This window comes from Zygotorulaspora mrakii, chromosome 4 (assembly GCF_013402915.1).
Source record: "Zygotorulaspora mrakii chromosome 4, complete sequence".
NCBI classification, from domain to species: Eukaryota; Fungi; Ascomycota; class Saccharomycetes; order Saccharomycetales; family Saccharomycetaceae; genus Zygotorulaspora; species Zygotorulaspora mrakii.
In genome coordinates this window covers 559,557-583,462 of record NC_050722.1, presented here as the reverse complement: position 1 = coordinate 583,462, position 23,906 = coordinate 559,557, and the positions used below count along the sequence as shown (strand labels likewise).

The window sequence follows — 23,906 nt, the reverse complement described above, 5'->3', positions numbered from 1 at the left end:
GCAAACGTAAGTTTGTAACTGTAACTCAAAATATGTATATATTATTGCTCATTTGCTCTCAATATTTTTCGGCTAAACACAATGACCTTTCAACCATGGACAAATAAGTCAACGATGAAAAAGGTATCACATAGAATCCGAGAAGTAACACTCCCCAAAATCTACCCAGCAGTAATGTTCAGACTAGCCAGCAGGCAGCCTTCGATAAAGCAATTGAGAAAGGCTCTAATTACTGTGCCATTTGATAGTAGGCGGTTATTGCACCATGATGCCGTTTTAAGGAACACTAGTTCTTTATTTCAAAGTCAAATGCGTCAGAAAAACGACAAACTTCAAAAATTGGTGTTGTCTTTGGTAGGACTATCGGCTGTTTCCTATGGATTGTGGTATTACTACTGGCCACATCACACTTTTCCACCGTCTGTAGCTGCCACATTGAGGAAGGGCATTTGGGCTGAATCTGATAAGCAGCAATATGATTATCAAAAAGCTCTCAAATTTTATATAGAGGCAATAGAGGAGTGCCAAAAGCTTAGCATGGATCCGATTACTGATGAGTACACCGGAATTGAGTTAAAAATCGCCGAGATGTATGAGAAGTTAAATTTAATGGAACAGGCTAATTCGGTGTATTTAGAGCTTTTATATCGTTACTTTGATGCTCTAAACACACCAGGTAAGGTTCCAGAAGATAAAAGACCAGATATGATCAGAAGAGATCTGAGAGTTTTGATTAAATCTCTCGAGGTTCAATCTTTAGACGTCAATAAAGATGCCAGCATTACCAAAAGAAATCTTCTGGCACATTTACTATTAGCCCAAGAAGAGGTCTTGAGCAGGTCTCCGGAACTTAAAGAGTTTTTCGAGAGTAGGAAGCAGAAGGCCAATAACATGTTTCAAGGTAAAGCGCATGACGCATCTGATTTCAAAACGTTTGTCAATACAGATAATATCAAATTCAATGATGACGGATACATGATTTTAGATTTGAAGAAAAATAGCAGTGCCTGGGAGCCTTTCAAGGAAGAATTCTTCACGGCCAGAGACTTGTACACTGCTTTCTGTTTGTCTGCCAAGGATATCTCAGCCGCTTTAAGCTGCAAAATGACCACCGTAGAATGGATGGTTATGGCAGATATGCCACCGGGCCAAATATTGCTGTCCCAAGCAAATCTAGGATCCCTTCTTTATCTACAAGGTGAAAAATTCGAAGCTGAAATATTCAAAGCAGAAGGGAAACGCAAAGAAATTGTTGCTGACCAAGGTGATCAAGAAAGTGATAATTTAATAAAATCTCTTCGCTATCTCCGCAGGAATAGAGATATTTGTTTAAAAATGGCCAGCAAATGTTACGATAGTGTTGTGCAGTTCGCCAAGAAAAACAATAAATTAAGGTTTAATATGAAAGATCAGCTGGATCCCTCTATCTCACAGGCTATTGCTCTGTCCACATATGGATTGGGTGTATTAAATTTACATCAAGGTGTGCTAGCAGAAGCTGAGAAACTGCTTAAAGATTCAATGGCGATGGCCAAAGAAATTGACTTTGATGAGCTACTGAAAGAAGCGCAGAATGAATTGAAGAAAACAGCTAAACTAAAATTGGAAAAGCAATCACCAGCTTTAGAAATAAATCAATAAATAATGGTATGTTTCAACCACTATATATATGTTTATATTTGGTTGTGTTTTTTTTGCCCTTTTACGAAATTGATGGGGACCGTCAATTTCAACTCAAATAGTGACTCGCTTACATCACAAGTGTACTGACTGAAATATTTTTTATGTTAGTATAATAAAGAAGAGACAAATTTAAATATAGTGGAGGATAGATTAGAGTAATGTCATGTTGAAGTCAACATTTTCGAGAAATGTTACAGGTATAAAAAATCTTTGGAACTCTGGATATCATGCTAGATTCTTTGCGACAGAAGCATTGCCTTATACATCATTTGGTGCATCACATAAAGCTAATGGGCAGCTAAGAAGAACTTTTGATGATCTTGATTATTGGCATGATGCGAACAGAGATAACTTTACTGCAAAAACCGTAAAGGGAAAGGTGCTGTCTAACCTCACATTCGGTGGTCAATCGCAATCCAATGCAGGTCTTTTCAGGAACCCATATTTAAAATCCCCAGACGGACTGCGAAAGTTTAGTCGGCATTCACTTATGCAAGCAGAGAGTGCTTTGGAAGATATGAGATCAGATCATTCCAAGGAAGGTCTTTTAAAGTACATTATGAGATTGGATCAACTGAGTGACACATTGTGTAGAGTAATTGATCTATGCGAGTTCATACGATCATCACACCCTGATAACTCCTATTTAGAAGCAGCGCAAGCCTGTCACGAAGAGATGTTTGAGTTCATGAATGTTCTAAATACAGATGTCGCTCTCTGTGACACTTTAAAAAGCGTTTTAAGCAATACAGAAATATCTTCCAGATTGTCAGAAGAAGAGATTAAGGTGGGGAAACTTCTTCTAGAAGACTTTGAAAAATCAGGTATTCGAATGGAGCCAGATATCAGGGAACAGTTCATTGCACTTTCTCAGCAAATAAGTGTTGTGGGACAAGATTTTATAAATAATACAGATTACGTGCAGTCCAATTATTTGAAGATAAAATGCGAGGATTTGAGAAAAAGCGGGCTCAATTCTTTAATCCTAAATCAACTATCCCAAGATATTAGTGGGCAATGCTATAGAGTTCCCACAAATGGCTATGTTGCTTACTCTATATTGAGAAGCTGTCCCGATGACCAAATTAGAATGAAGGTCTGGGCGGCGATGCATAGTTGTTCCGAGAAACAGATAAAAAGGTTGAAACAGCTTATAAGTCTTCGAGCTGTGTTAGCAAATCTAATGGGTAGAAAAAGTTTTGCTGAGTATCAGCTGGATGGTAAGATGGCGAAGACGCCTGAACAAGTTTGCGATTTCATTAGTACTCTGATGGATAATATAAAACCCAAGGCTGCTGATGAACTGAAATTTATTCACAATTTGAAGAATCCCAATCTTGATAAAAAGCGGATGGCAGCTGATTCCGTCGATGGCATACTTTCCGACGTTAGACCTTGGGACCGTGATTTTTACAGTACTGTTCATTCCATTCAGCAACGGCGGTCAGCCGCAGATGACGAGCAGATCAGCTCATACTTTACACTCGGTACCGTAATGGAAGGTCTCTCAGACTTGTTTCAAAGAATATACGGAATCAGACTTGAACCAATTATAGCTGAGAGAGGTGAGACGTGGTCACCCGAAGTTAGACGCTTGAATGTTGTATCAGAGAGAGATGGCTTGATCGGTGTGGTATATTGCGATCTTTTCGAACGTCAGGGCAAAACAAGCAACCCATCCCATTTCACCATTTGTTGTTCGAGACAAATATATCCCCATGAACTGGATACATCAACAGTACAAATGGGTAGAAATCGTGATGGCACCCGTTTTCAACTACCCATAATAAGTCTTATTTGCAACTTTTCGTCGGCAACAGATTCTACTGGAAAATCTGTATGCCTCTTGCAATTAAGCGAAGTTGAAACTTTGTTTCATGAGATGGGTCATGCTATGCATTCGATGCTTGGTAGAACACGTCTTCAGAATATTTCGGGTACCCGATGTGTCACAGATTTTGTGGAATTACCAAGTATTCTTATGGAACATTTCGCGCGTGATTCAAGAGTCCTGAAAGAAATAGGACGGCACTACGAAACTGGTGCCCCAATTCCTGACAGTTTGCTACAGTCACATATCCAAGAATCAAATTTTATGCAATATTGCGAAACTTATTCTCAAGCGAAAATGGCAATGTTGGATCAAGAGTTGCACAGTGAAAAGATAGTTAAAGGGCTTGAGACTTTGGATGTCACTAATTTGTATCAAGAATTAGAGAGAAAAATGAAAGTTCTAGTTGATGACAAGAGCAATTGGTGTGGCAAATTTGGACATCTATTCGGGTACGGTGCAACATATTACAGTTATCTGTTTGATCGCGCTATAGCGTCAAAGATTTGGGATGAGCTTTTTTCGAAAGAACCTTACAGTAGAAAAAATGGAGAGAAATTCATTGAATGTGTCCTGAAGTGGGGAGGCTCGAGAGATCCTTGGGCTTGTATTGCCGACCTTTTTGATAAACCAGAACTGTCGAAAGGAGGAACAAGAGCTATGGAGTTTATTGGGCAGGCTCAAGATTTATAAAAGACAAGAGAGGCCATCGGCAGCTCCTTCAGGTAGTGGTATACTTTGCCGGATGTAAATATGTAAATAACAAATGAACCGTTCATATAATTTCAAAATATTCACTCAATTGTTTTTACGACAATAAAATCACGTCATTTTACTTGATATGATTCCATTATAATATACAATACGTAGTTAATAATTTGTAGTAAATCACGATGGATGAAAAGAATTATGCACATCTTGATAGATGAGTCTCATTGATATCTATACAGAAAACGATGAAATCCATATCTTTTTTCAAGGTGATATTTAATAACGTAACTCAACTGAAATAAGATTTATCTATTCAGTTAGCAGTCATAACTTGCCAAACTCTGATGACGTTGTCGGTGTAACCAGCAAACAAAGTTTGACCGTCAGCGGACCAAGCCAAGGAGATAGCATGTGGTTCGGCTGCCTTGGTGTAACCAGCGAATTCCGGTTTCAATTCATCAACCAAAGATTTTGGATCTAGGCAGAAGATCTTGATACCGGAAGAGGTAGCAGCACTTAACCAGTATCTGTTTGGTGAGAAAGCCAAAGCGAAGACTTCATCCTGAGCAGAGAAGGTGTGCATTGGGGCCTTAGCAGACAAATTCCATAGCATAATTTCACCATCTTTACCAGCAGAAGCGATCAAAGATCCATCTGGGGAAGCAGTGATGGTGTTGACGTAGTTGTTGTGACCAATGAAATCAGCCTCAATCTTGAATTGGTTCAAGTTCCATGCCTATTGTAAAGTGAAAATTTTGTTAGTAAAATAAATTCCCTCCATAATACAATCCCCATGGAAAGTCCCGAGAAACATGGTGACAATTATTGATTTTTTAGTTCCATCAGAGATCTTGGTGATAATTAGTATGTCTCATTCAAGTGCTTTAAAACTTGTCTGAAGTAGCAAATATATTAATTGCATCATTTGAAATCATAAAATCAATTCATATCATCACTTTCTGAAGAAAAATCCCGATGATCGTTTCATAAAAAAAATTAGTAAGAAAATAACATACCTTAACCATCTTATCCATACCGGCGGAAATGACAGTAATGTTTTCATCGTCGGCATCTTCACTTGGGACAATTCTGACTTGGGAAACCCAGTCATTGTGACCCAACATGGTGGCCAAACATTGACCTTTAATGGTCCAGACCTTGACGGTCTTGTCACGGGAACCTGAGATGATCATGGAAGCCTTTCTGTCGATGGCAACGGACATGACATCAGACTTGTGGCCGACAAATCTTTGGTAAGTTTCACCAGTAGCAACATCCCACAATCTCAAAGTTTTATCCCAAGAGGAAGAAAGAGCGTAAGCACCGTCACCGGTCAAAGCACAATCTTGAACAATGTGACTGTGACCCTTGAAAGATCTAACTGGGACACCGTACTGTTGGTCATCACCAGTCAATTTCCAGGAAATCAAAGTCTTGTCACGAGAAGCTGACAACAACAAGTTTGGTTGACCAGCAGAAGTAGCCAAGGATGTAACCCAGCCGTTGTGACCTTCCAAAGTACCTCTTAGAACTAAAACTTCAGCGTTAGACATTTTATACTGTATGCTCTTTATTTGCTAATTTACCGATTGAAAAAGAAGTGGGAAACAGTTACAAAGAACATTTTGTTTTGAAGAATAATCCAGGTGTCTTCAACAACGCATGAAGGAGTCGATCGTTGTCCAAACCAAACAGCACCATCTCCCGTCAGCGTGCAATATGTTGTGCGTTGGTAGAATCCAAGTGAGCTACTGCAGAAATTTCACCAAACGTGACTCAATTTTCTCTCGTGGTGTTCGGCTTTTTGTCAAATTTGCGCGAAGGACTCAGCACGACACTGAGGGACTGCCAAAATCCGGACATTTTCTGTACTTTTTCCTTTATCAACACTCAGACACCGCACCAAACACATATAGCTCAAAGAAAATGTTTAGATTTTTTAAAGTGTATTCAGTTTTGGTTAGGAGTTTGTTGATTTAAGTGGTAAAAACAGGTTCGGACGGTGCGCCTTTGTTGCTATAGTGATGATACCGTACTGGGTTGAGCAGTTAAAACAATGGATATATGTGACTTGGGCGGCTAAAGAAAAGTATAACGACAGGAGAAATAAAATAAAACTTTCAGAGAAAACAGAGATTTGTACTACGTCTAGAGATGTATGAGCCTTAATGATACATATCCGCTCCAAAACATAAAGCGAGTCTAGGCAAGGCTCTTTCAACTTTGATATCCACATGAGAGTACGAATCTGGTGACTCACTGGAGTTTTTTCCTACTGCAAATATACATTTGGCTCAGAAAGATGTCGACAGGGAAGCGATTTGAGAAAAGTTGAGACCTGGGCATCTCGAACTCATATTTTGGGTACGCGAACTCAAGCCTAGCCCTTTCTTGGGCAGTTCAGGTGGTACAGGGAGTATGGGACAGTCCAGAGAAGCACACCAATAAGTGGGATACTAATCAACGAGCTAAAAGAGCATCATGGGGGATAAATTGTGCTGTTTGATGACCTAGAAGTTTTAATCAAAGGAGGAGCCTTGCGAAGATACTTGGGATTAGCTAGTATCCGCTTTGATTTAAATTAAAAGTGGGAAAAAGTATTTCTTGTTTCAGCCAAGTTTGATCATTTATCATGGGAGTCCATTGCTGGAAACATAGTTATCGACAAAGGAAGTCATATACAAAAAAATCCTGCACTAAATTTTACTGAGGATGCTCTCTTCTGGCCCAGCTGTTTCCTCTCTTCATGACTATAGGCAGAACCCGAAACGTAAAGTCAGATATGCAGCAATACTATGTAAGGGTATGTTATTAGGTTGAAGCTCATATATTTAGATATGTCATATCAGGTGTTCAAGGTGAAGCAGGGGCGGGTAACTTCTAAAACTCGTGCTCTGCTAAAGGGAAGTTCTGGGCGAGTAAACGAATTGAAACAATACTAATGACTGATTTGCAAAATATTGGCGTCAAAGGTAACGAGGGGACAGTAACCAGCTGAGATAATCGTGGCTCGTCAATAGTTCAGGATAGGGAAACATGGCTCCATTGAATAAAAAAATTCAAAAGTTCCTCAAAGATTCGATAAGAGTTGCCCCTAAGATATCAAAGAAAGGTGAGCTAGCCGAACTGAGAAATGGTTTAGTGTCGCCATACCCACAAACTCGTAAAGATGCAATCAAAAAGACCATTCAACAGATGACGTTGGGGAAGGATGTTTCATCTCTATTTCCTGACGTTCTAAAAAATATTGCCACGAATGACGTCGAACAGAAAAAATTGGTGTATTTGTATGTCATGAATTATGCGGAATCACATCCTGAACTCTGTATCCTGGCGGTGAACACGTTTGTGACTGATGCACAAGATCCCAATCCCTTGATTCGCTGTATGTCTATCAGGACTATGTCAATGGTGAGAGTAGACAAAATTCTAGAATATGTGGAGATTCCATTGCGCCGCACATTGCAGGACGATAATCCATATGTTCGCAAAACTGCAGTTATATGTGTTGCTAAGCTTTTCCAATTAAATCAGGAGCTCTGCATTGAACTCGGTGTTTTGGAAGATCTCGTTTCGGCATTAGACGACTCCAACCCAATGGTCGTTGCAAATGCAACAGCTGCGCTTACAGAAATTCATGGTGTGGATCCAAGTGTGGTATCCTTACCAAAGTTAATAAATTCACATGTTTCACAGTTTTTACTAGCATTGAACGAATGCACGGAATGGGCAAGGATTACCATTTTGGGGGCCCTTGCCGACTATTCCGCAAAAGATTCACTGGAAGCACAAGACATCATAGATCGCGTCTCGGCTCATCTGCAACATGTCAATCCTGCTGTAGTGCTGGCCACTATAAAGGTCATAATCAGAAATCTCCCTCAAATACAGCAACAGAATTTCAAAGCGATAAGCTTGAAATTGTCATCTGCACTAGTTTCTATAATGTCAACACCGCCTGAGATGCAGTACGTTGCTTTGAAAAATATTCGAATAATACTGGAGAAGTATCCTGAACTCTTGGTAAAAGAACTAAGAATTTTCTACGTCAAGTTTAATGACCCACTATATGTGAAATTGGAAAAAATTGACATTATGGTTAGATTGGTGGATGCAACAAATTTGAAGCAGTGTAATTTATTACTAACGGAATTGAAAGAGTATGCGATGGAATTTGAACCTGAATTTGTGTCGAAATCTATTCAGGGAATTACACAACTTGCTATTAAATACTCTGGTGAGAAATTTGTTTCGAAGGCGTTAGATGATTTGCTGGAGTTAGTAGATAGAACAGAGAATTTGAAAGACGATTGCTGTATAGCAATGTGCGATTTACTGAGACATTGCCCCACAAACGAAAAAATAGCTAGTGACATTTGTGCCTTATTGAATTCATGGGCGGTCCCAGAGTCATCATTAATCTCAGATGCAGCAAAATGCAATTACATATGGTTAATGGGCCATTATCCCGAAAAATTTACTGATCTTGAAGGGAAGCTAGATCAAATGATAGAAAATTTTGTGCAGGAGGAGTGCATGACGCAAGCTTCAATACTAATGACTGTCGTAAGACTGCACACGCAATTGCCAGGTAGTACACTTCAAAACGTATTAGAGATGGCTACCACATCTGTCAATGAGATAGACATTAGAGACATGGCTATGATCTACTGGAGGTGCTTGTCAATGCCAAATTCAGATACTTTGGTTGATCAGCTATGTAAATCTGTTGCCCCTATATTCGAAAACGCTTTGGATAACTTTTCAACTGAAACTTTAGAAAAGCTGCTAAATGAGTTGTCAACAATAAGCTCTATCTATTTCAGGCCACAGTCGGTTAGAGCTAAAAGGTATGTTCTACGCCAAAACATTGTCCGAGGGAAACGCATGGATGAACTCAAAGATATGGCAAAGAATGAAATTGCAAAGAACATGAATGATGACGTATTATTAGATTTTGGTGATGATGAACCGAAAACGTCTTCAAGCGGAAATGTTTCATCAAATTTGCTTGATGATTTAGATGACATATTTGGGTTTAATTCAACGGGAGCTACAACTTCAAGTGAAACTAAGGATATGCAATCAAGTACTAACAAGATGAACACATCGACTACCAATACCCAAGATCTTCTTAACTTGTTCTAAAGTATTAGCGTAATCGAACAATACAAAAAAAATTTTGAAAACGTGTTTAATATTTACTAGTATTGAGCTTAACTGATATTTACATAGCGTCATAGTTGAACTAAATTCACATCTTTCCAATTCACTTTTCCTGTTCCCTTTTCCGTATCTTTTCTTCTAATCGGTTGATCTTTCGCTCAACTATCTTGTCCCTTTGCTCATCTAGATATCTTGTATCCACTTGGTAGAATAAAAGACATTCGCCCATTTTCTCACGTTGCTTCTCACAGGTAGGGAAAACTCTAATACCATTGGTCTTAGCACAATCTGCCATTGCCTTTACAAATTCATCACACTTCTGATACGCGAAGGATTTCAAATTGACACGTGCCTCCTTTTCTTCCTGCGGCCCCAGCACCCAGATAGGCAGTCTTGTTCCTGTGTGTGTATTTGGACTATCAGCCATTTCAATGTGGAATCAGCAAACTGAATGGCTATGTTTATTTTATCATTCAGCAAACTGTTTCATTTATTAATTTCGAAGTTCCTATCTGATTAACAGCTAGCTCGCCTGCAAGAAAAATCTGAAAAGGTGGGAAATTATTTGACAGCCTGAAGCACAAAAAAAGACAGACATCAAAAGGGATAATCAATTACTATGTTTGGTCCATTTAAGGCGACAAGCACACTAATGGGGGGGCTATTGTGGAAGATCCCTTGGAGAATGTCCTCACACCAAAAACAAAGAGTTAGACAAAGATTAAAAGACGTTGATGAAGTGTTGAGGCAAGTTAATTTAGGCTTGCATGTCGAAAGGAGTGAAAAGAAAGGATTAGCCTATGATAAAGCCATAAGTTCCAAAACATTGCTCAAACCAAGACTTAAGACATTACGTCTGCTGAACAAATCCTCAATTTTTCCTAAAGAATTTCAGATGTCATCAAAAGACAAATATACGGTCTTTGATAAGAAAGAAAAGGATTACAGAAAAGGAATTCATAAGGTACCCAAGTTCACTAAGCTCTCTCTAAGAAGAAATCCCAAATTTTATTAGGGGCGTCTATTTTACACTTTTGTACACTATGGTCTTCTTTATTCTCCTGTATATAATCTAAATAGACATTTATTCATTACTTTAAAACGTAGATTGGCTCAATCCACTGTGTTTACCTTACTTTTCTCGATTGAATTCTTTGCCAAATATACTTTGTTTTGAAAAAATCACTCAAGTCATCGTCCAAGGGCAAAGTCTCGACTTTGTTATCAGCAGTTTCTATGATAACCTGGTTAGTGTCCTCATCTATTATTAGGCCCATCGTTCTACAAAGCTTCAGCTTTAGAATGTTGGCACGGGCGATAGGATCATTCATTATTTCTGCTGTATCGTCGGTCGTCGCCGCTAGACCTTCTATTTGAGTTACTGGTACATTTGGCGACCCTAGTGTCAGGTCATTGGACATGCTCCTTTCATTTTTAACAAATGTTACAATACGTTCGTCCAATTGGCACCTCAGGGATATTATGCTTTTCTCTAGCTCGTCGAGTTCATCAACATAATCTACAATTTCGTGTTGACTGGCCAATTCTTCTGATTCTGCCTTGATCCTTTCCATAGCTGCTTGAAGCTCGCTTATCTTGGAGTTTCGTGACTCTAATTGAACGCTCAGCTTGGCAACTTCGATTTTCTTGCTCTCAGTATTTTGGTGAGATTTATTTCGCATCTCGTCTATTCTTTTATCTATATTTAGGATGGACTCCACATCTTCTTCAATAATGAAATTATCACGAACATCTCGCAATAGGTCTGCTGGGTTCTCGAGAAGATTGTCCTTCATTGAACTTTTGTGTGTTTTTATTTTTCTGTTTGTTTTCTGGCACGTATAAGTTAGTTCTACAACGGAGTGATGCTCTCTTATTCGAAGAAAAATGTAAATACATCTTACGGGAATGCACAATTGAAAGACATAAACGTGTACTAAACAGGCTAATATGCCCAACTCCACAAAACGAATTCAGTATGCTCATATGGCCAAACAGCTCGAATCTTTGCACAGCAACCTCTTAGAAACTACGCGTCAGCTGGAGAGGATGTCTGAACAGTGCAACAAAAGTGTCGTCGATCAATTGGGTAAAGTGCATGCTAGTTGGTTTATTGGTAGTAACAGGTACTTTGAAGAAGAAATGCTTGGCAAGCAAAAATAAACTGCATCTTCAAAAGGGTATCTTTTGATTACTTTTTATGAAATTTGAACGTAAATGAGAATGAATAATTTGATGATCTATGTAACAAGAAGTTTCACATTAGATACCATTACGCTGTTGATATTTATTTGGAGATATCTTTTTTTGAAGACTGGTCCTCGACGTCTTTAGCTCTTTTTTGTTTTCTAGCTAATTTTACCTCATATTCATGACATCCTGGTGTTCCTTCTAAACTTAATGGTTCAGGTTTAGGGTCTTCTTTAAAATATTCGCTTTGTAATGCTTGGGTTGCTGTAAGTCTCGTTCTTTGATTATAGTCTAGTAAACCCTCTATTAATTTTATGCAATTCTCGGATGGAATAAGGGAGCCATATCTTTCTTTGAAGACATTATCATATCTTTTACTCTGTTGGGGCATGACCATGAAAAACCATGGCATTTCAAAAAGCTTGGGCCATTTTTCAATTGATGGTGTGCCCATTATTTTGAAGATGGAATCTAATTGTTCCAACTCATTTTGTCCCTGAAATATTGAGCTTTTATTGAACATTTCAATCAAAACACATCCACATCCCCACATATCGACTTCAAAACCATAAGTAGTTGAACCGAGCAATAGTTCAGGTGGCCGGTACCACAACGTTATGACCCTATTAGTATAGTCATGGCTCGCTTTAATTTTTCTTGCTAGACCGAAATCTGTAATCCTTAGTTGTCCTTTATTGTCTATTAAAATATTAGATCCTTTGATATCTCGATGTAAAATTCCATTTTCATGCAAATATTGTATTCCAAGTAAAAGTTGTTTAAAAATATGTTTACACTGTGCAGGTCCAATATCTATCTGTTTATTCAAAAGAAGCCCACTCAGATCGTTGTCCGCATATTCAAATATCATATACACGGTTTTTTGAGATTCTACCATTATTTCTTTTAAAGTAGAAATATTAGGGTGATCAAAACTTTGCAAAAGTTTGATTTCTCGAATGGATGTAATAGGGAATCCGTCTCTTTCTCCCTCTAGTCTCAGTCTTTTTAATGCTACCATTTTACCTGTTATTGTATTTCGAGCTTTATAAACCTTTCCATAGGTACCCTCTCCAACCTGTATTATTCTTTCGTAAATAGAACTTTTACTCTTTTGAATTACCAACGATGGAGTCGGAAGCTTTTTGGGTGCCATAGGTCTTTGATATGATGTCGATGTAGCCCCTGCTAATGGCTTTCCATTGTTGAACCGAGATATTGGTTTTTTAGGCCCTTTTGGTAGTTGCGAAAGAAAACCGTCTTGGTTACTTTGGCCAGGAGGTTTTTTGATATCCTTTGAAATGGCCCCATTTGAGCTGCCATTTTTGAATCGATTGTTAGTTCCTCTTGTAAAGGTTTGGTTGGTCTGTGATCCCTCATAGCGAGAAAATGGTCTAGTGTTACTATTTATGTTTGATGTGTTAATATTTGTAGTTCCTCCATTGTTGCCATAACGAGATTCTAGCCCTTTGTGATGGTTGGTGTCATTTGTGCTGGGATACTTTGGCAATGGTAGACGTGGAGTATTGGCGGCCCGCAGCCTTTTGGGGGCTGGTCTTGCCGGTGGCGGACTGCCCACTCTTCTTTTCAAGTTATGATGGCCTGACATATCTAATGGTTAGTAAAGTAATTCATAGTGAAAGTGCCGCTAATTTAAGAACATACCATTATCATATCCCATCATGTACGTTGAAAGCTTTCTAAAATGTCTGCCTGGGATAAGTAATTCAATTATTGATGGCTTCTTTTTGGGATTTTCAACTAAGTGAGCATCTAGGCAATGGGAACTCACATTAAATTTTTGAAAGCGAAATGAAAAAAAAAACAAGAACCATATACATATATTTAAAATATATAACATTGAAATAATGAATAATGTTGAAATGAAATCAGCTACTGAATTTGAAAGCGAATATGTAAAGTATTTGAATATGAGCCCTAAGCATCAAAATTCCACCTCTGAATTGACCTCGTATCTTCTCTTTAAGGGTCTTTGTCATAGACGTAGTTCGTCTAGGAACGATTCACTTAGCATCCTCTGCTGTTTAGAGAATATTTTGCTGATTTCGTTCATGCCATTTTTATTGGAGTAGTCATCGTTATATTTGTGGTAGGATATCGTTTGTGATTCGTTGTCATCGTTGTCATCGTTATCCTCATTTGTACCCGAGTTGGAATCGAGTGCTCTTGGAGAAGGTAAATCAAGGACATCCTTTTGAGCCTCCAATAAGGGAATTTTGACTGGTTCGTCGAAAAATTGAATGAATTTTATTACATTCAAAACGACTAATGTGTCAACATCTTTCCCCCACAACAAATCTAAATGCTCGTGATCATCAATTCTGATATCAAACACCCTTTTTGCTGGCAGATTCTCTTTCATTACTTTGATGTCAACCAATGAGTCACTGCCACCATAGATTAGAAGAATAGGTATTTTTATATTTGTTCTCGTTGGGAATGTGGCGACCTCATACGGTCTGTGTAGGGAGTTCAATATGTCGTCTGATTCTTCAAACATTTGAAACTTCTGAGAATGTAAAATTTGAAACCAATGAACAATTGATTTAACACTTGTTGTGGAATATAATTTGCCGTAGGAAGCCAGCTTTTGTCTTGCAGTGATGTTTCTCGCGTTCCAATCAAACAGCAATCGACAACCCAAATCAACGCCAAGATTGAAAAGCTTAGGATGTAAAGTTCTTTGCCAAAGCACAGCGGTAGGTAAAACAATTTTACGACCGAAAAAAAGATACATTAATCCCGGTGATGACTTGGCCATAGCATCTACAATTCTGTTGTGTAGTCCTCGGGGTGTCATGGCAGGTGAAATAGCGATAAACTGAGAAACCTTCCTATTTAGTTCCTCACTCAAAGAGAATGCAGCAAACATTTGAGCGGAACCTTGTGAAAATCCAATGCAAATCAATTGTTCCACCTTGGTACGGTCCAGTACGAATTGGACCGAGTTTGGTATATCGAAGAAAGCAAACTCATCAATGGAGAAATCCCAAAACTTTTTGGATTTCGGTACTCTCAAAAGATGTGCCGTTGAATACTTGTTACCTCTATTATTACCCATCCAAACATCAAATCCTAGATCATGTAAAACAAAAGGCAAATTTTTATTTCTCTCTAAATTACAAACCCAAACGTCCGAGCACATTAGTAGTCCATGATGTAAGTAAACAACTCTACCGTTGTATATACGTCTCTTTGGCGGGATTCTGTGAATCGTAAGTATGTAATCGTCCTCTGTCCTAACGAGATGGTCTTCGACATCTATATCAAAAAGACGGCAAATTTCATGGATAGTAGCGGCATGCCTGATTTTTTGCTCCATCGTGTACTCATCAGAGGTTTCTGATAGGTTTATTAACCATGTACCAAACGATATTATTGGCTGTGGGACCAGTCTTAGCGTTAGTGCCAACACGGTCTCGACATAGACCAATATCATGATGACCGTGTCGATTATAGAAAATCTACCGAATATCGACATCTTGGCACGTTGATTCCTCAACTTCGTTGTCTGGTGGTGCATCGGAGATTATTTTTTTATTTTGTTCCCATCTCTTATATTGCATTCAAAGGGTAAAGAGAAATAAATGAAAAAAGTAATAAATTAAACGAAACCTAAGCTTCCAAGAAGCAAAACAGATCAGAATGACAAAATAACACTTTCATAAATAGATGAATAAATATAGCCTATAGACATATATATCGACTGACTGTTGCTTACTTGAAAAGCAGTGACGTGCCACCAATCGCAGCTACAATTAGGACTGCAATACCAGTTCTGTTGACCCCCTTGATACTCAGTTCCTTACCCATGTCCCAAACTAAATGTCTAATACCGTTACCAAAATGGAAGACGAACAGGTAAGCCGCGCCTGCCTTCATCGTCAGATCAGCCCACGAGGGCACTTTCTCCTTGTAGAAGGCCTTCAAGTTGTCAGTATTCAACCCCAATCCAAAGATGGTCGATACTCCAAATGCCATGGTCACCGCGAAGAACCCCATCCCCAGGACGACACCAGAGATACGATGTAAAGATGACAAATACCACGTAATTTGTGGCTGATAAATAGTTAGATGCGGTGAGACAGGTCTATGCTTCCTCTGTGCAACCAGCAACTGGTTCTCCTGTTTAAATGTTGTCTTGGCCACATTGCTGTTCAGTCTCTTGCTTATCAAAAGCCTGCAACTTCTTGAAATCACACTTGGTCCAAAGAAAGCGCGGCTACTTCTATTCAATCCGAGCGTAACGATCATTTTTACCAACCCTTCAAATTGCCAAAACCGACCCTTCGACAACTGCTCGTTTTTATTATTCTTATCGGCGGTCTCTCCAGACGTTTCCCTTTTATACTGCTGGCTTATAAAATTTTCTGTTTGCCCACACCGCGTTGAACGGGGAAGGGCCTAAAAAGCTCCGAGCTGCAATTCGCCGGGACCGAAATCGCCTATCTAAGAAGCCTTCCAGGCTGCAATAAAAACACTGGCAATACCAATGGTGACACTTAGATGAGGTAAGAATCGTTAATTATCATTAGAATATCGTTATGTAGCGCTGCGTGAATATATAGTTATATGTAAGTCTGATTTTGTTGAATTTTATTTCATGTGATTCAAAACGTCTGTGAGGGTGTTCATTAACATGAGATCATCTGGGCTGACCATGTCATCGGAAGTCTGGGACGTCGTGGGAGTGGAAGGGGAGGCAGATACTGAGGCAGAGCCTGAGGCAGATACTGAGGCGGAGCCTGGAACAGACGCAGATGCAAATGTAGCACCAAGGGCAGGTGTGGTTGCCGTGCTCTTGATGTCGGTAGGTTCTGGTGCACTTGCAGCCTTGGGCGTCGCTTGTCTTGCGTGCTTCGTCCCGGAGGCGTGAGCCGGTGCAGGTGTGGGAGCTCGCATCGCAGCCGGCGCAGTCGTCGAGACTTCAGACTTTTTTCTTCTCTTTGGCGTGTTTATAAGCAGACTCTTCATCATTGCGTTGTCCTGGTACTTGCCTGACCTGCCCTTACTCTTGGTCCCTGGGCATGCGCCGTTCGTGTGGTTCAGCAGGTTCGTGTATATATCTATCTCTTGTTTTAGCTTCCCAATCACGTTTTTCAGCTTATCGTTTTCCTGTTTCACGGAGTTGTACTCCATCTGCAGCTTAGCTGTTTCAAGCTCCTTGGAGCTTTTCCTATCTGATTTGGTAGTCGCTGTGGTGCGTTTTCCATCACTCTTGGTCATTACTTGGTTTTTGCTGTTCTTGTCCTCTATGATCCATTGTTTCGAAGAGATTATCCGCTGGTGGTTTGGTATCAGGCGTGATTGTGCATCTGAAGAATTCCTTATATTCATCTCAAGCCCGCCGATACACACTGAGCATAGGAGCAATTGGATCCTTGAAATCTAAACGACGCTGTTTCAACGAGGTGCAACTGCTCGATATATAATGCAAAAGATGAAAATACGACAACCAAGCGAAAAAGAAAAAAAGAATCCGGGAAAGAGAGATTAAAAACTGAAAAAACATGAGAAACTCGATCTAATCAAGAAGATGTGCATGGTGGTAGGAGCCTTAATTGTGCTGCCATGAGAGCTGCAAAGTCCAGACTCAACATTGCAGAAGAGGCGTTCAGCCGTTCTGTGATCGACAACCTGTCCGGGGTTGTCTGAACGGTCGAGAATGGGGGAGCAGGCGCAAGAAAATGCCATTGCAAACGTATGGAACCAGGGCAACCCATTTATAGGGCGAAATGGAGCGTGCTCGATGCCTGCGCCAAATGCACGATCGATCTCATTCTATCTTTCAAGCCGTTTGTTCTACACACATGGCAGTAGTTGCGTAGCTTGGTGCCGGGACTTTCGGATCCTATTGAGTCGAATTCGGCCACTGGAGTGGATTGGATATCTAGCAGATCTCTTGAGAGTTACAGATCAGCAATACAACGCTTCACGTGAATCTCACATGCTGTTTTGGTTTCTTTGTTTCTTGATATATTTCAAAAATCCCTTTAAACGGTTTTTTATCAGTATGGTATCTTCAAAGGAAGGTAACAAGTCTGGGTTTGCTGGTTCACCCTTTCTAAGAGATAAAGATCATCGTAGAGTAAGAGGGATAACAACGGGCAGTTTGTGGAACGTTAGGGTACCGAGTGTGTCAGGTTCTTTTGATTGCGTGGTAATCTAGTTTCAAGATGTTATCTTATTTTTTTGGGGGATCAAATGGCTCCAGCGCTAAGAGTAAAGACCTGCCCAAGAAGGCCATAGTGGAATTAAGAGAGCAGATAAATCTGCTCTCGAAGAAGCAGAGTCATTTGCAGACACAGATAGTGAATCAGGAGAATGAGGCACGCACATTTCTCAGCAAAAACAACAAGAATATGGCCAAAAACTCTTTGAAGAAGAAAAAAATATATGAAGCGCAATCGGCCAAGCTGGATGGACAAATAGATTTGCTGGAACAGCAACTGTTCTCGATCGAAAGTGCTAATTTGAACCTCGAAACCATGAGGGCGATGAAACAAGGTGCAAAAGCCATGAAAACCATGCATAACGGGCTGGATATAGATAAGGTGGACGAGACGATGGATGAGATCAGAGAACAGGTTGAGCTGGGTGAAGAGATCAGCGACGCGATATCCAGACCGATGTATACTGGTGTCAATGAAGTGGATGAGGATGAGCTAGACGAAGAGCTTGATATGTTAGCACAAGAGTCCGTGCCTGTAAAGGAAACAAAAGCTACAGAACAGATGAACCTACCCAATGTTCCTGATGATAAAATAAAATCGACAAGTCGTGAGGAGCTAAGCAAGGAAGCTGAGGATGAGGAGGATGAAGATGAACGTGCATTAAGAGAATTACAAATGGAAATGGGTCTGCAATAATAGTAACTTGTATATATATATATATATATATATATCTGAATGTGCTTCCTTTTTTATAGTTTAATTTTTTTCTGCTCCAGCTTACCGGCAGTTTGTCTAATTCACTAATACCCAGACTAAGAAGAAGACGAATATAATGAGAAAAATCTTAACCGCTAACCATCTATTGCTCTTAACTCTATCAAAATATTTTAAAAGTTCCCTTTGTGCACCCGTTATATTCATATCTATGTCATCGACGTTGGCATCAATCCTTTGTATAACTTCTCCTTGTTCCTGGACCATTGACGCCAACTGCTGAAATAGATTACCAACCTCTTGAATAGTACTTTCAATTGTCTCTACGGCGCGGTTACGTTCTTGTAGGTATTGATTTGTGGAGAGCTGACCCTCTTCCATTAGCATCAATTGCGAGTCTTGCGGTAAAGAAAGCTCGTTATTAGTTTGCTTGTTGTTACCAGAATTTTCATCATTTTCTATCATAGAAGACATAAACGGATTCGAGCTATTGTATGTTGTTCGATTGACATTGCTTGACTCTTCGTCTTCAAGGCTACTGTCTTGCTTTTCCGATATTTTTTCCCATCGTTCCCTGTTGCTCATTTCTAATTTTTGCCTCTCTTCCAGTACATCCTTAAAATTCCCTGAAATGTTCTTCATCTTTGTATTCAAAAGAGTGACAACATTTTTTGAGTGTTGTGAATCTCCTCCAGGTGTGCTAGTCTGTGACTGCTGCCGTGACCTTTGATATTTGCTTAAGTCTACCAAACTGTGCTCAATAGTATAAATCTTCCTTTTGATTAAAAATGATAATTCGGCTATTTCAACAGGGTTGTCATTAAACATAGGCTTTCTTTTCGCAAGAATGGCCAACTTTGAGAGTAGTTGTGCTGTGGATGAAATTTCATGCGCAATGGCAGATGCCTTAGTCTGAAACTCAGATGACTTAGCACGCCTTGGCTCCTGGCCATTCATGCCATCTTGGGTTCGTATATTAAGCTTTTTACGCTTTTTGCAAACAAGTACGCTCTGTTGAAACTCTGTTGATCTATCTTTGATATTCATCCGTACTACTCTTTTTTGGATAGGCTTCAAATCACGGTGCACTTTTGATGAGTTAGATAAATAATTAACATTTACTGATAATCGGTGTTTCCTTATTTACTATTTAGCTGTGCAATCTTAGATCTTTTACAATTTTCGTTGGCAACGCGTGCCAAAACGTCATCTTCAAAAAAACGGCGGGGTAACGAGCAGATGTATAACAACTATTATATATGGTTATATATATATGAAGCATTGGTAATAGAAAAGTGGGAGCTGGATTACATTTCAAAACTTGGCATCTTTAGAACAATAACGTACTACTTCGTCAATAGATTTGGCGACGTGTTCAAGGTTACCTTTGTTCAATCCGGCAATAGAAGCTCTACCGGAGGAAACCAAATATACGGCATGCTGAGTTTCCAGTCTTTCTACCATGCTAGCGGTCAAGCCTGTATACGAAAACATACCACATTGGGAAACTATATGATCCCAATTACCTGGAGTTCCTAACTCAACTAACTTGTCTCTCAGAGCATGTCTCATGCTGGTGATTCTGGATGACATAGTGATCATATCCTTGTGCCATTGTTTGGTCAAGTCGGGACTGTTTAAGATCTTAGCAACAATTTTGGCACCATAAGCTGGAGAGTTGGACACTTCGCTTCTAATTATGGTGGATAATTGCGAAGATATGGCTCTATTAATTTTTGAAATATCAACATTGGCGTCCTGTTGAGGCAAAACTAGGTGGAAACAACCAACACGTTCACCGTACATACCAAAGTTCTTTGCAAATGATTGGCAAACGAAAATTGGGCAACTTTTAGCTAGCTTTTCAAGACCCAAGCGCACGGCAAATGCATCATTATCTAAGCTACCAGAGGCAAAGCCTTGGTAAGCAGAATCAAAGATGACAATGTGTTCCTTGGAGGCAAGTGTGTCCAAAATAGTTGGCCATTGCTCTTTGCTTGGGTCCAAACCGGTTGGGTTGTGTGCACAGGCATGCAAAAGGAAAATCGAACCATTTGGTGCACTCTTAATTGCTCCTAGAAAGCCATCCATATCCAACGTTTTAGTAGAAGACTTCCAGTATGGGTAGGCTTCTGTCTTGACATTTTGTGTCTTGAAAATAGCCTTATGATTCGCCCAGGTAGGTTCAGAAAGGTAGACTGCTCTGCCTGCTAAGAATTTGGCTACAAACTTCGAAACAATATGTAGCGCACCAGTACCCGATATTGACTGCACGGAAATAATTCTTCCCTCTTTCAAGGCATGTGACTCCTCGCCGAATAAAATCTTAGCGGCTCCAATGCTCAACTCGGGTAGCCCATTAATCGCTAAGTATTCGTGATTGTATAATGGATCTTCATGAATAGCTTTCTCTGCAGACCGTACACTTGGTAATACCCATGGCCTGCCGTTTTCATCTCTGTAGGCACCGATACCCAAATCGACTTTGAAGTCTCTAGCATCACGGGATGACCTCTGTTTTATGCCAAACAAAGCGTCAGCGGGAAGTTGTGGAATATTATTTAGAACAGTTTGAGACATTTTGTGAATTTATGCCAAGTAGATTCGCACTAATACTCTATTTGTAAATTAACCTTGGAAAGAAAGTTATTTAAAAGTCTTAAAATATATATAAATTTTAAGAATATGAATCATTATGTTGGAGATGAATCATTTCTACAATTCGCCTTAAATTTTTCAACCATTAAACAAACTAACACCTGACTCCTTTCCTTTCATGGCTGAGATCCCATGCAGGATCTAGCTTTCTTTCGATGTTGTATTTTTAACAGTATTAACATGGTTGTTTGGCCGAGCGGTCTAAGGCGCCTGATTCAAGATTTAGAGCTCCGGTTCGAATCTTGTGTGCAGCAAACTGTCACACTTAGGAATTCTCAGGTATCGTAAGATGCAAGAGTTCGAATCTCTTAGCAACCATCATTTTTTTGTTTTTATGACTTTTAATCAAGAAGTTGGTACGAGTAACTGAGGCGTCCATCAAGATATATGTCTATTTGCTTGGGCCTATTGACATTTTATCTGTAAGAAGTTCAACTTTGGTACTCGCAGAACAGCATATATCAGTTATATCACGAGAGGTGACCCGCAGTCGTGAAAAGGGCAGCAGCAGCAAGCGCTTAGATTTCGTAAGCAACTTGCAGATAGCTGCATACAAGTCGATACAAGTTGATATAAAGGGCAAAGATGAACGCTACAGATGGTCGAGAAACAACAAAGGAGGCATTTGCATATTTAAATCAAACGAAACACTCATTATTGCCGGATGACATTATCTTGGGCCATTTAGTCAACTACCCCTATAGGCTAGCTTTCTCCCTGATGGAGGCCGTCAATGTACATTACCAAGAAGCCGTTGCATCAAGTGGACTACTCATTAATCTCCAATCTGCACTAGATATTATTGGGTACTTTTTTAGCACGTACGCAGTCGCGTGCTTCGTAATTGCCCTGATTTTGAACAGATTCGTGCTTATGGCTTCATTACGATCAAACACCAGGACTGTCTTGTTGCCTGTTTGGTCCAGATATACTGTACATCTGATGGCAATCGTTCCGCTGGTTTATAATATAACGCAAGCGTTATGCCAGCTGGAAGTTATAGCAGTATTTCCGCCTGTAGAAGTGCCATTCTTCCTTGCGCGTACCTTTTTGATTTTTGCATGGTCACATTGTGTGGAAACGTTTATCACAACCACAACAAATCTCAAACCTTTGGAAGAATCAGATTATACAATTTTTGAACTCTCTCTGCAGTTTTATTTTCTATGTCAGAGTCCACAAAATTATGCGCAGCTCCAAGGGCACTTGCCAGATTTCCTGACGGCCTTAATTGGCAGAGTTTTGATCCATACCGTTGAAATGTTGGACCTCAGGCGCTATAGACTCTGGAGTAGTACTATACTGAATTTCTTTAGTATTGGCTATCTAGCGTACAGAGTTCAACATTCAGGTCTTGATTCCTTACCTGCTTTCACAAGAATTAGGCATTTCCCCAAAATATTTTCGATATTTCTGATACTTCTCTCGGTGTTGACGTATCTGTTAGCATGTCTGGTTCGAAAGAATCCTTTCAGCTCTCGGCAATTCGATACATCAGAGCTCCAATTTCATTCCTTTATGCATAACTGGTGGAATCACTTGAACTGTACAGGAGAGGAAGAATTTTCTAGTGTCATTAGCAAATTGGCACTCTTACTATGTAGTGGAACAGAATCGATGGAAAAAGGAATACACAGGGAGTTTTCGCCCTTGAACGCGCCCCAAAATGTTCACCCAAGTTATTTCGTGAGTCCATATATGAATCGGATCTCAACCATACCGGATGACGCAGACACGTCCGCAAAATGCGTTGACCAAACTACGAATTCCAACGGTACCCTCGCTTTTGTGACAAGAGTAAAACTGACTTTTAATCTTATCAAGCATGGTGTTTTGTTTTATCTCAAGGGCAAATATAAAGCGAGGAAAGGGTCCACAAATAAGAGTCTGAAGAGATCAAGGGCAAAGACTCAAACAAAGGATTGTAACAGATTTATTACTGACAAAAATTATGTCAAATTTTTGACGAAACCAAGAAAAGTCGGTACAGAGAATGTAAAGGAGGTTTTGCTACCTGACGAAGATCTTTCAGAAGACTACTCACCAATTGAAAATGATTATGAAGACTCAGACACTGCCGAATTGGAGATTGTAGACGTTAATAATACTCCCTCGGGTGAGAATATGGCTAGCGAGTTGTCTCAGCTATTGGCACCAAACGATACGCAAAACTTGCACGAGGACATGAAATGGTTCATGTCAGTATGGTCAATTCTGAGCCGCACCCAATTTACTGAGAAACGGATAACAAGGTCTACTTATGCTTCTTTAAATCCTGAAGGCATTCTGGCGGAAGTTATGGTAGAAAGAAGCTCAAATCTCAAGTTGCAAAGTACTCTCTACGAAAACGAAAAAGTTACGGATAATGACACAAGTGATCAACAAATGGAACTTGTTTGTGTCGTTTGTAGAATAAACCAAAGAAACGTGGTCCTGTGGCCTTGTAGATGTTTTGCGATATGCGAGGATTGTAGAGTTTCACTAGGTTTAAGAGGTTTCAAGTCCTGCGTTTGCTGCAGGAGTGAAGTACATGGGTACAGTAAGTTAAACGCTGTTTAAGTATAGATTAATTAGTGCGGTAGATAATGTAAATTGATGATTACGATGATCACGACCTGAAAAACATTGACTTTATTTTGAAGTTTAACTTGTCTTATTGTCTATAAGCCCTTTATCTTAAAAAAATCAGACGGCGGGGTAACAGTTGAAAAATTTTCGATCTGCCAACTGAGAAAAACATATATAAGTGGGCTTTCAGC

General features: G+C 39.7%; 17 protein-coding genes and 1 non-coding gene across 18 annotated transcripts; 9 read left to right on the top strand and 9 right to left on the bottom strand.

The window, feature by feature from the left end:
• Positions 1–81: 81 nt before the first annotated feature.
• On the top strand, positions 82–1,641 carry HG535_0D02940 (uncharacterized protein; the record flags this gene model as incomplete). The annotated part of the gene is made up of 1 exon (XM_037288419.1): positions 82–1,641. The coding sequence occupies one exon, from the start codon at positions 82–84 to the stop codon at positions 1,639–1,641; it is 1,560 nt and encodes a 519-aa protein (XP_037144314.1).
• A 205-nt stretch (positions 1,642–1,846) lies between these two features.
• OCT1 (metalloendopeptidase) lies at positions 1,847–4,207 on the top strand (the record flags this gene model as incomplete). The annotated part of the gene is made up of 1 exon (XM_037288418.1): positions 1,847–4,207. The coding sequence occupies one exon, from the start codon at positions 1,847–1,849 to the stop codon at positions 4,205–4,207; it is 2,361 nt and encodes a 786-aa protein (XP_037144313.1).
• Positions 4,208–4,538: 331 nt separating this feature from the next.
• On the bottom strand, positions 4,539–5,250 carry ASC1 (40S ribosomal protein RACK1; the record flags this gene model as incomplete). The annotated part of the gene is made up of 2 exons (XM_037288417.1): positions 4,539–4,961; positions 5,242–5,250. The coding sequence occupies 2 exons, from the start codon at positions 5,248–5,250 to the stop codon at positions 4,539–4,541; spliced, it is 432 nt and encodes a 143-aa protein (XP_037144312.1).
• A 2,011-nt stretch (positions 5,251–7,261) lies between these two features.
• Positions 7,262–9,373, top strand: APL2 (Apl2p; the record flags this gene model as incomplete). The annotated part of the gene is made up of 1 exon (XM_037288416.1): positions 7,262–9,373. The coding sequence occupies one exon, from the start codon at positions 7,262–7,264 to the stop codon at positions 9,371–9,373; it is 2,112 nt and encodes a 703-aa protein (XP_037144311.1).
• Positions 9,374–9,494: 121 nt separating this feature from the next.
• Positions 9,495–9,818, bottom strand: CMC1 (Cmc1p; the record flags this gene model as incomplete). Its single annotated transcript, XM_037288415.1, has 1 exon — positions 9,495–9,818. The coding sequence occupies one exon, from the start codon at positions 9,816–9,818 to the stop codon at positions 9,495–9,497; it is 324 nt and encodes a 107-aa protein (XP_037144310.1).
• Positions 9,819–10,010: 192 nt separating this feature from the next.
• Positions 10,011–10,406, top strand: MRPL31 (mitochondrial 54S ribosomal protein mL60; the record flags this gene model as incomplete). Its single annotated transcript, XM_037288414.1, has 1 exon — positions 10,011–10,406. The coding sequence occupies one exon, from the start codon at positions 10,011–10,013 to the stop codon at positions 10,404–10,406; it is 396 nt and encodes a 131-aa protein (XP_037144309.1).
• A 112-nt stretch (positions 10,407–10,518) lies between these two features.
• Positions 10,519–11,187, bottom strand: SPC24 (kinetochore-associated Ndc80 complex subunit SPC24; the record flags this gene model as incomplete). The annotated part of the gene is made up of 1 exon (XM_037288413.1): positions 10,519–11,187. The coding sequence occupies one exon, from the start codon at positions 11,185–11,187 to the stop codon at positions 10,519–10,521; it is 669 nt and encodes a 222-aa protein (XP_037144308.1).
• A 154-nt stretch (positions 11,188–11,341) lies between these two features.
• On the top strand, positions 11,342–11,554 carry HSK3 (Hsk3p; the record flags this gene model as incomplete). Its single annotated transcript, XM_037288412.1, has 1 exon — positions 11,342–11,554. One exon carries the CDS (start codon positions 11,342–11,344, stop codon positions 11,552–11,554), a length of 213 nt encoding a protein of 70 aa, XP_037144307.1.
• A 124-nt stretch (positions 11,555–11,678) lies between these two features.
• Positions 11,679–13,249, bottom strand: CTK1 (cyclin-dependent serine/threonine protein kinase CTK1; the record flags this gene model as incomplete). The annotated part of the gene is made up of 2 exons (XM_037288411.1): positions 11,679–12,659; positions 13,247–13,249. 2 exons carry the CDS (start codon positions 13,247–13,249, stop codon positions 11,679–11,681), a joined length of 984 nt encoding a protein of 327 aa, XP_037144306.1.
• Positions 13,250–13,577: 328 nt separating this feature from the next.
• Positions 13,578–15,125, bottom strand: TGL1 (sterol esterase; the record flags this gene model as incomplete). Its single annotated transcript, XM_037288410.1, has 1 exon — positions 13,578–15,125. One exon carries the CDS (start codon positions 15,123–15,125, stop codon positions 13,578–13,580), a length of 1,548 nt encoding a protein of 515 aa, XP_037144305.1.
• Positions 15,126–15,319: 194 nt separating this feature from the next.
• On the bottom strand, positions 15,320–15,856 carry SDH3 (succinate dehydrogenase cytochrome b subunit SDH3; the record flags this gene model as incomplete). Its single annotated transcript, XM_037288409.1, has 1 exon — positions 15,320–15,856. One exon carries the CDS (start codon positions 15,854–15,856, stop codon positions 15,320–15,322), a length of 537 nt encoding a protein of 178 aa, XP_037144304.1.
• A 342-nt stretch (positions 15,857–16,198) lies between these two features.
• Positions 16,199–16,939, bottom strand: HG535_0D02830 (uncharacterized protein; the record flags this gene model as incomplete). Its single annotated transcript, XM_037288408.1, has 1 exon — positions 16,199–16,939. The coding sequence occupies one exon, from the start codon at positions 16,937–16,939 to the stop codon at positions 16,199–16,201; it is 741 nt and encodes a 246-aa protein (XP_037144303.1).
• A 328-nt stretch (positions 16,940–17,267) lies between these two features.
• Positions 17,268–17,771, top strand: HG535_0D02820 (uncharacterized protein; the record flags this gene model as incomplete). The annotated part of the gene is made up of 1 exon (XM_037288407.1): positions 17,268–17,771. The coding sequence occupies one exon, from the start codon at positions 17,268–17,270 to the stop codon at positions 17,769–17,771; it is 504 nt and encodes a 167-aa protein (XP_037144302.1).
• A 7-nt stretch (positions 17,772–17,778) lies between these two features.
• On the top strand, positions 17,779–18,471 carry SNF7 (ESCRT-III subunit protein SNF7; the record flags this gene model as incomplete). Its single annotated transcript, XM_037288406.1, has 1 exon — positions 17,779–18,471. The coding sequence occupies one exon, from the start codon at positions 17,779–17,781 to the stop codon at positions 18,469–18,471; it is 693 nt and encodes a 230-aa protein (XP_037144301.1).
• A 96-nt stretch (positions 18,472–18,567) lies between these two features.
• SED5 (t-SNARE syntaxin) lies at positions 18,568–19,536 on the bottom strand (the record flags this gene model as incomplete). The annotated part of the gene is made up of 1 exon (XM_037288405.1): positions 18,568–19,536. One exon carries the CDS (start codon positions 19,534–19,536, stop codon positions 18,568–18,570), a length of 969 nt encoding a protein of 322 aa, XP_037144300.1.
• A 267-nt stretch (positions 19,537–19,803) lies between these two features.
• Positions 19,804–21,069, bottom strand: AAT2 (aspartate transaminase AAT2; the record flags this gene model as incomplete). Its single annotated transcript, XM_037288404.1, has 1 exon — positions 19,804–21,069. One exon carries the CDS (start codon positions 21,067–21,069, stop codon positions 19,804–19,806), a length of 1,266 nt encoding a protein of 421 aa, XP_037144299.1.
• Positions 21,070–21,330: 261 nt separating this feature from the next.
• Positions 21,331–21,401, top strand: HG535_0Dtrna1X. The gene has a single exon. It is a non-coding gene; the product is annotated as a tRNA-OTHER (tRNA).
• Positions 21,402–21,732: 331 nt separating this feature from the next.
• ASI1 (putative ubiquitin-protein ligase ASI1) lies at positions 21,733–23,706 on the top strand (the record flags this gene model as incomplete). The annotated part of the gene is made up of 1 exon (XM_037288403.1): positions 21,733–23,706. The coding sequence occupies one exon, from the start codon at positions 21,733–21,735 to the stop codon at positions 23,704–23,706; it is 1,974 nt and encodes a 657-aa protein (XP_037144298.1).
• Positions 23,707–23,906: the final 200 nt, after the last annotated feature.